Genomic DNA, 8,826 nt, shown 5'->3' with positions numbered 1-8,826 from the left:
TACCGAAGGAAGGTCATGGCTACAAAGTTGTAGAGGTAGTAAGATGCCAATCACTTCTGTTTTATCCCAGTCTCAGAGGTGGTTTTCACCCTCTGAATTAAGGGAATAAGGAGGGACATACCAGCTGGATGTCCTCAACAGTTTTCAGAGATGACTAATCTAGCCACTGACATGAATAATCCCCAGACACCCAGAGAGCAAGGGGAAGATATAACAGGTCTTTTTCTTAAATGAATGAATGAATGAATGAATGAATGGTTGTGGAATTGCCCAAATCACAAAGTTCCAAGCCAGCAGTGCGTGATTTTCTTTGAGTATTACCAACGATACTGGAAGCATAATAGTGAGACCCATTTTCGGATATGAGTACACTTGATAGGAATGTGTGACCAGGCAGAGACCCCGCCTGACTTGCAGCCTTTCTTCCCTTTCTTAAAAAGACTAAGGGCTTATTAGTTCTCATTCAGACCTTCCTATCTAAGTCTGCAGCAGGACCGCGGGATAGCTCAGTGAGTTGCTACTGGATTATTATTTTGGGCCAAGCGGTGCTTCCACAACAGAATGAAGGCATCACCTGAACAAAAGTTGGAGCTCTTTCCCCCCATCTTTTCCATGCGTGATAGTCTCGATTTTCTCAAACGAAAACCCTCTCTAGGTCAGCGGCGAGATCTTAACAATTTCTGCTTCCAGCACCCCATGTCTGGCACCTAATAAATGGTGAGAGCGCTGAGATTCTGCTTGGTGAGATCACAAACCCAACCGCGTCTCCAGGCGCGAGTGCGCAAAGATCGCTTTCGGCCACCGAGCGGCGCCAAGGCACCATCCAGGCCGGACCCACTAAGTTTTCCACGGGGTTCGAAGTTCTCAACTTAAAAAAAAAAGGTGTCAGAAAGGTTAATTCACAAGTTTAGGGGCATTTCCCCCAGGCACGGATGATGCTCCAGCCAGAGGTGGGCTGCAGAAGACGCCGTGTCTTCTCGGCGAGGAGAGGAGAGGACGCACTGTAGTCCTCTCGGGATCGCGGGGCACCCGGGCCTGGGGAGCCGCGGAGGTGCGCGTCCGGCAGCGGGGTGCAGCCCGACCCCCGGGACAGGTGAGGAGGAGGTCCGCGCCGCGCCAGGGGTCCGCCGGGCGCGCGCGGTGGGTGGGGGCTCGGAGGAGCCGGCTCCCGTCCCTCCCCCGCCCCTCGCCGCGCGGGGCCGGCCGGGCCGCTCCTCCCCTGGGTGGGTCCCGGCTCCTTTTCTGGCAGGGTCTATTTGCATAGAGGAAACTGCCCAAAGTGGCCGCTGTGAAGAGCTGGCGGCGGAGAGGGGGGCGTGCGCCGTGCTCCGCTACTGCCCCGAGGCCAAGCCCCGCGCCCGGCCGACCTCGTGCCTCGGACTCTCCCGCCTGCGCCCGCGGCTCCCTCGCACCGCCCGCTCGGAGACCCACGCGCGACCCGCGCGCCATGAGCTCGGGCCAGCGCGCCGGCGGCGACGCGCGGAAGGACGGCCCGGCGGGCGGCGGCGTGGGGCGTCCCGCGACGGCAGCCGGGGCCTGGGCGGTGAGCGCTGTGTGCCTGCTGCTCTCCGTGGGCTCTGCTGCCGCCTGCCTGCTGCTGGGCGCCCAGGCGGCCGCTCTGCAGGGCCGGGTGGCGGCGCTCGAGGAGGAGCGGGAGCTGCTGCGGCGCGCGGGGTCGCCGAGCGCCCTGGCCGCCTGGGCCGAGCCGCACCTGGAGCGCCTGCTGCGCGAGGTGAGGGGCGCGGGGCGCGAGGGCGGCCGGGGACAGCGGCTGGGCGCGGGCTGGGCGGCCGTCCCCCTGAGGAGGGGTCGCCCGTCCACCCGGGGCCTGCGCGGCGGCGGGAGGCTGCGGGGGCCGGTGCCCGAGGGGGTCCTGGCGTCTCCGCTCCAGCCGCGGGGTCGCGCGCGGTCGCGGGCGCAGCGGCCGCGGGAAACGCGAGCTGGACGGGCGGCTTCGGGAACGAGCCGCGGGGAGGGAGAGGGAGGAGAGTGCCTGCGGGCTTAGATATTGTGCCAGACTTGGGGTCGAGTCTCCACGGGGGTGCGCGCTCGGACCGGTCGCCTCCCGCCGGCGCTGAGCGCTTGGCCTCGCGGTGTCGGACTAATGTGCCTGGCTCGTGTGGGAAGTGTCGGGTGACTCGTCACCGGGAGCCTGGCAGCCACTGTTCCCCGTGCTGGTGTACCTGGAGAAGAGCGGGCTCCCGAGCAGGCCGGCGGCCACGGCGGAGGGAAGCCGAGGCTGGGCCCTTAGAGGGTTATAGCCAGCCCCACCTTCCCTGCCCACCTCCCTCCAGAAAGGGTTCCGAGCCCCTCCATCCTAGAGATGCGGTGTTCTGAAGCTCTTAGAGCTGAGTGCCCACCCAGTGCCAACGAAACCTGGTAGAATGAGGGGAAGAAAAAAACCACCACCACCAACAACACGATTCTGGCTTCCAAACGGTGCAGATATATCTGAATTTTCTTGGACTTGTTGGAAGTGTCATAGAGGACACTGTGACATGAGTGCTAAGATCGCTTGCCGTGTGTCTTCAAAGCAGACGCCACACTTAGAACCTCAAAACCCTCATCCATCCATCATGTTCGTGAAAACCTCCACGTTTTGTGCGGCAGTGCCCCTCCCCAGGGAACCGACAGGCGGGTGAACTGGCCAGGGGGTCTCCTGGTTGTGCTCACCTCCCTTGCCTGAACCACCCCCTTCCTCCTGGGAAAAGCAGATCCCCAGTAGACTGCCTAGGGGCGCACCCTCAGTTGTAGTGGGGGAAAGCCCTAGGGTTTCAAGATAGAGGAGAGAAAGATAGGCCTGGCCTGTTACTGGCCATTCCCCTCAACTGTGCGAGCTGTGATCTTTACTCATGCATCCCATGTGTATCCATGGTTGAGTGCATTTGGGATTTGGGGGGAAATGGGAGAAGATTGCACCACACCTTCTAGTCCCAGGTACTTATTTCTTATGAGTTTAATTGAAGCCAGTGTTACCTCTCTTCCAGCAGCATGCTCTGGGGGCAGAATTGCTGGTTCTTGGGTCAATTTCCTTCTTTTCGTCTTGAAAGTGCCCCAGACTTCGGAAGTCTCCCCGGAGTCCCACTGGTGACTGGTGCTGAGGCTTCTATAATTGCAGGCCATTGTCTTTTTTGGCAAGTCCCTAGAGACCAGGGTGTTGAGTTGATTTATGGAGGCCCAGGAACATTTCTATCTGTTAGTGCAATAACCAGAGCCGTTCTTTCCAAGAGGAGACCCCTCTTAGTAAAAATAAACCGCAAGCCCAGACTGAGTCCATCAGAAATCCCGGTACAACCTTTTTACAAGGAACCTGCAAATTGTGTCCAGGTTAATGGTGGTGGGAACGGGGCTGATGTCCTGGCAAAGCAACCACTGCTGAAAAGGGTGGCTTCCCCAAGCCCTGGATCTTGAGGATTAAGGATCGGAGGGGAGAGACTGCAGGGGCTTCATTCTTGTCCCCCTCCGGTGGCACTGATACCACCTGGGTGAGACTTCATGTCTCTCCGTCTCTGTCCCAGTTTCTCTGCTCTCGGTTAGAAAGGCAAAGGGCAAATTTCACATCTAGGGATTTCCACTTGAAATTCATCCCGCAGGGCATCCCGCAGGCTAGTGTGAGCTCAGGACTTTCAGTGGGCAGGCTGTATTTCTAGGTAACTAAACTTGGCTTAGTTGGGTTTAGTTAGTTGAAGAGCAGATGCGCTTGATGCACAGATTGGAGGATGGAGAATCAGAGATGCCACGGCTCAGTGCACTTGGAGTTGAGCTTCTGGCTATTTGGGGACCCCTGTGAGAAGGCATCTCTCTCCCAGGGCACCAGTCTGTTCCTGCAACAAGCTGTTCTACACCAGTGTCACTGGATGGGACATGTAAGCCCCCTGGCACAGATGAGGCCAGGGGGAGGGGGGTGTGTGTAGGAGGCGTGGAACTCAAGCCCAGGACCTGAGCCAAAGACAGTGCTTAACCGACTGAGCCACCCAGGTGCCCCGGTAATTGACTTTAAATAGATGTAAAGACACTTTTCTTTCTTTCCTTTTTTTTTTTTTTTTAAAGATTTTATTTATTTATTTTACAGAGAGAGATCACAAGTAGGCAGAGAGGCAGGCAGAGAGAGGAGGAAGCAGGCTCCCTGCTGAGCAGAGAGCCCGATGCGGGACTCGATTCCATGACCCTGAGATCATGACCTGAGCCGAAGTCAGCGGCTTAACCCACTGAGCCACCCAGGCGCCCCTGTAAAGACACTTTTCTTTCTTTCTTTTTTTTTTTTTTAGATTATATTTTTGTCAGAGAGAGAGAGGGAGAGAGAGCGAGCACAGGCAGACAGAATGGCAGGCAGAGGCAGAGGGAGAAGCAGGCTCCCTGCCGAGCAAGGAGCCCGATGTGGGACTCGATCCCAGGAGGCTGGGATCATGACCTGAGCCGAAGGCAGCCTCTTAACCAACTGAGCCACCCAGGCATCCCTAAAGACACTTTTCTTGAACGGTTATATAGGAAGGACAAATTAATACTGAGCTGAAAATCTCTGAAGGGAAGAACATTTGAACTTGAACATGGCTTTCAGTTCCGATTTGTTTCCAGCGAAGCCTCTTTGGAGTCTGTTGCTGAAGTAGTTATGCCTGCAGCTTGTCCTTTATCAACAAGCTTGTTTTCAGAGTTTCAGAGGCAGAAACCACATCCAAACTGAGGAAGAGAAATCCTTGCCAACCACACACAACTTTAATGTCAGGAAAAAAAAATTACAAAAATAAGCCAACAAAAGCCACTGTTAATAGGGGACCCGATGTCTTTGTTCCCTTGGGAACAGAACTATGACATAACTTTTTTGGGGGACTGGCTGATGTGCCTGATAATGTAGATAGACAAGCTACAAAAAAGGAATATTCATGCTAACTGGGGGACTATTAAAGACCCTTCCCATGATCCAAAAATGAAAGAAACGGTTTGCGGAATATAAAAAAATCATTAATGATAATATCTTCCTTATGACCCCAAAATATAAATGCACAGCAGGCCTCTGATGTTATGTTTTTAAAGTGCCTTAAATAGGTTCCCGGAGTCATCACCCCCCCACTCATTATACCTATAATTACAGTATTACACCAGCTTAAATTTTTAGAGTAAATAAAATAGCTTTCATACTCCAGTAACAAATTTAATGCAAGGATTAAAGAAATATTTAGCCGTATTCAGAGGAGAGCATTTCCAGCTTACAATGGATTTATTGTTGGCTCTTGGTCTTCCATTGTCCAGACCAATCAGTTTGAAAACAAGAATTTCCGCCCCTACCATCGACTACTATATGTATTGGTTAAATTACCGTAAAACGCAGAATCACATGCAGCTTTTTCAGCCTCTGCAGCGGCCTGCCACATGTCAGGACCACTCTACGGTGAACGCGTTAATAAAGAACCAGTTTTGAATCCCACTGGCACAGCAGGAGATGGGAGGGTCAGTCGTAGCCACATTTGTTTCCTTGACATTTCCTGGCTCCCAGACCAAAAAGTTCTTTTCCGGTGACTTCCTGGCATGCTCATTTTCTCCCTTTGCTCTTTCCTTCTCCGTGTGTGTGTGTGTGTGTGTGTGTGTGTGTGTGTGTGTGTGTGTGTGTGTGGGGGGGGGGGGGGAGCCATTGGGAGAGTTTATAAAGTAGCAACATGTTTAGGAAAAGGTGAAAGATTTATGCTATCTGAAGAGAAACCAGAGTACTAAAACATAGCGGTGTCTGGATGGCTCAGTCCCCTGAGCGTCTGCCTCGTGGTTTCGGCCCAGTTCCTGATCTCGGGGTTGTGAGATCGGGCCCCACGTTGGTCTCCACGCTGAGCACAGAGTCGGCTCGTCCCTCTCCCACTGTGCGCCCCCATCCCCACTCATCTTCTCTTTTCTCTCTCAAATAAATGAACCTTAAAAAAATAGCATGTTTAGAATGAGCCAACGCCAGGGTGTCTGGGTGGCTCAGTGGGTTAAGCCGCTGCCTTCGGCTCAGGTCATGATCTCAAGATCCTGGGATCGAGTCCCGCATTGGGCTCTCTGCTCAGCAGTGAGCCTGCTTCCTCCTCTCTCTCTCTGCCTGCCTCTCTGCCTATTTGTGATCTCTCTCTGTCAAATAAATAAATAAATAATCTAAAAAAAAAAATCTTAAAAAAAAAAAAAGAATGAGCCAACGCCAACAGTCAGGGCATTTCTTTCACAAATGTATTTTGGAAATGTTTGGATCGGATCTTTACATACCGGTTTCGAAGGCTTGAGGCATGGCTCTGGAGCTTGGATAGTCCGAAAACTGAATGAATTTATCCCAGCTTGTAGAGGGCTTGGGTTCTACCATTTACGAGGTGGGTCACCTGACCTCGTCAACTTCCTAAGGGGCAGCTCAAAACTACCTATGCGGGGACAAGCAAATACAATAATATAGAGGAAGGTGTTGGTCACTAAGTGCGCTTTTGATGGCGAGTGGCAGAGTGGCTGAGCGTGGTGCCTCCCACAATATAGTCGTTGCATCATCTTGCATGACCGCTGGAGCCTGGAAGTTAGTCGACAGTTCTGAGTTAGTTCAGTGATTCCACTACCAGTGGGGACCCAATCCGTGCCTGCCATTCCCTTGGCTTTTCCTCATGGTTCCAAGATGGCTGCTGCAGCTCCGAGCTCACATCTTCTCGCAAGAGTAACCAAGGTAGAAGGGAGAGGGGCAGGAAAAAAAGACCTCTTGTCAATAGGCTTTCTCTTTTGTTTGAGTTGGGGAAGGGGGGAGGTTCCCAGCACCTCTCAAAAGACTCCCCGTATGGCCACTGACCGGAGCCAGTGCCCATGATTGCCATCATCCTGTCACTGGCAAGGGTAATGGGGTTGCCACGGGAGGCTTGGACAGATCATGATTCCTCCCCCCAAGGCTGGGCACGTTGCCACTGGAAGAGAATGGGGCTTTGTTAGGAAGGAGTACTGGGAATGTTTTGGGGAGCAACCAACCCAGTTAGGTGGGTGCTGTAGAAGGTGACCCCAGAAGAGGGTGGGGTGTGCAGGGGTGGGAGGAGGTGGTCATCCACTGGCTTACCACCATTTTCATACCCACAGCCCCTTTGGGAACACTCCTCAGCCACAAGATTTCTGTTTCCTGTGGGGTCCTGTCTCCAGCTCTGCCCCCAGCCAGAGTCAAGGGCAAGGTTGGTGTGTTTGGGGATTCTCTCTGGCACAACCCCATTCTTGGCAGTTCGTGGTCTGTAACCCTTCAGTGGGTGCTGTTCTAACCCCACAGTGACTGGGTGGATGGGAACACCTATATCACCCAGCAGTAGGTAGAGGAGGCTAGTGAGGCTGGAGGAGCTGGCTTGGCCACAAGGACAAGGAGATCGCTGCACTCAGACTCATACCTGTACCTGTTAGATGTGTCACAGACAGCCTTCTTCTTCGTCTTCCCTGACCCCCAGCCGTGGGTGTGCGGGGCATTTCTCAGGAGCCCGATGTCACCGTGGCCCCCAGATTCCCTTCCAGAATTTGCTCAGTTATAGCCGTGGTCCCAGAGCTTGATGTCCCCTTTCCCTTCAGGAGCCTAATATCCATTAGATTCAGACTTTCTACACATCCCTGGACTCTTGCACATTCAAACAGCAATGTGACCGGACCTCCACTCAGACTGGCTTAAATTAGAAAGGGAATTAGTCAGGGCACCTGGGTGGCTCGGTTGACAAAGTGTTGGACTCTGAATCTCAGCTCAGATCTTGATCTCAGGGTTGTGAGTTCCAGCCCTTCAGAGGGCTCCCTGTTGGGTGTGGAGCCTATTTCTTAAAAAAAAAAAAAAAAAAAAGAGAAAGAAAATGTAAAGGAAAAGGGACTTCATCTGCTAGGAGGTTGCCACAGCTTTGCCTGGCACCGTGTGTCTTGGCGATTTTGTGGGATTGCTTGGAAGAAGAAGTGGTCTGGACAGGGGGGTCATAGGTCACCGTCTCAGACTGAGCTACTCTGACAAAATGGCATAGCCATTTATTTTGAAAACAAATGTTTATTTCTCATAGTTCTGGAGGCTGGAAATACAAGATCAAGGTGCTAGCAGATTCGGGGTCTGGTGCGTGAGTGCCCCTCCCTGGCCACGCCCACTGCCTCGTTCACAGAAGGCCGGCTTCACTGCGTCCTCACGTGGTAGAAGACTCCCTGAGGTCTTTTTAATAATCCATTAATCCCATCATGAGGCTCCTCCCTCGTGTCGTCATCACCTCCCAAAGGTCCCACCTGCTAGTACCATCACACTGAGCATTAGGTTTCAACACAGGGCGGAGCTCTGCGCTGTAGAACCCCTGCCCTTCAGCTTCAGGGCCCTACAGGGTTTTGATGCAATCCTACACCTTCAGAGACGCTGTCTTCTCTTCCAGATTTCTCCCCGTTTCTCCTTTCCCACTAATTAATTCTCTCCCCCCACCATGAGGCTTTGGGAAGTGTTGCTAGAAAATGGCGTCCTTCCAAACCTGCTCTTTGCAAGGCAGGTGTAGACCATTCCGTTTTTGCCCTTCGCTGCGCGCCCACCGACTGTCCAGCTGCCCCTACTGCTGAACTGTGGCCACCTCCATATCCAGGATGTTAGACCCAGTGTTGGCCAACAGCCTGCCATTTTGGCTACCCTTCCCTTTCCGCCTTTCCTTTAAAACAACAACAACAGGGGCGCCTGGGTGGCTCAGTGGGTTAAGCCGCTGCCTTCGGCTCAGGTCATGATCCCAGGGTCCTGGGATCGAGTCCCGCATCGGGCTCTCTGCTCAGCGGGGAGCCTGCTTCCTCCTCTCTCTCTCTCTCTGCCTGCCTCTCTGCCTACTTGTGATCTGTCTGTCAAATAAATAAATAAAATCTTTA

The 8,826-nt window shown here is 53.4% G+C and overlaps 1 protein-coding gene across 1 annotated transcript in view; it reads left to right on the top strand.

The window, feature by feature from the left end:
• Window positions 1-1,211: 1,211 nt before the first annotated feature.
• COL23A1 (collagen type XXIII alpha 1 chain) overlaps window positions 1,212-8,826 on the top strand; it is a 313,942-nt gene continuing 306,327 nt past the window's right edge. The window contains exon 1 of the mRNA XM_059416135.1: window positions 1,212-1,732. Coding sequence (XP_059272118.1) covers window positions 1,448-1,732 — 285 coding nt within the window. The 5' untranslated portion in view covers window positions 1,212-1,447. The remainder of the gene's footprint in view (window positions 1,733-8,826) is intronic.

Source organism: Mustela nigripes, chromosome 12 (genome assembly GCF_022355385.1).
Source record: "Mustela nigripes isolate SB6536 chromosome 12, MUSNIG.SB6536, whole genome shotgun sequence".
Taxonomy (NCBI): Eukaryota; Metazoa; Chordata; class Mammalia; order Carnivora; family Mustelidae; genus Mustela; species Mustela nigripes.
This window is presented reverse-complemented; position numbering and strand designations above follow the sequence as displayed.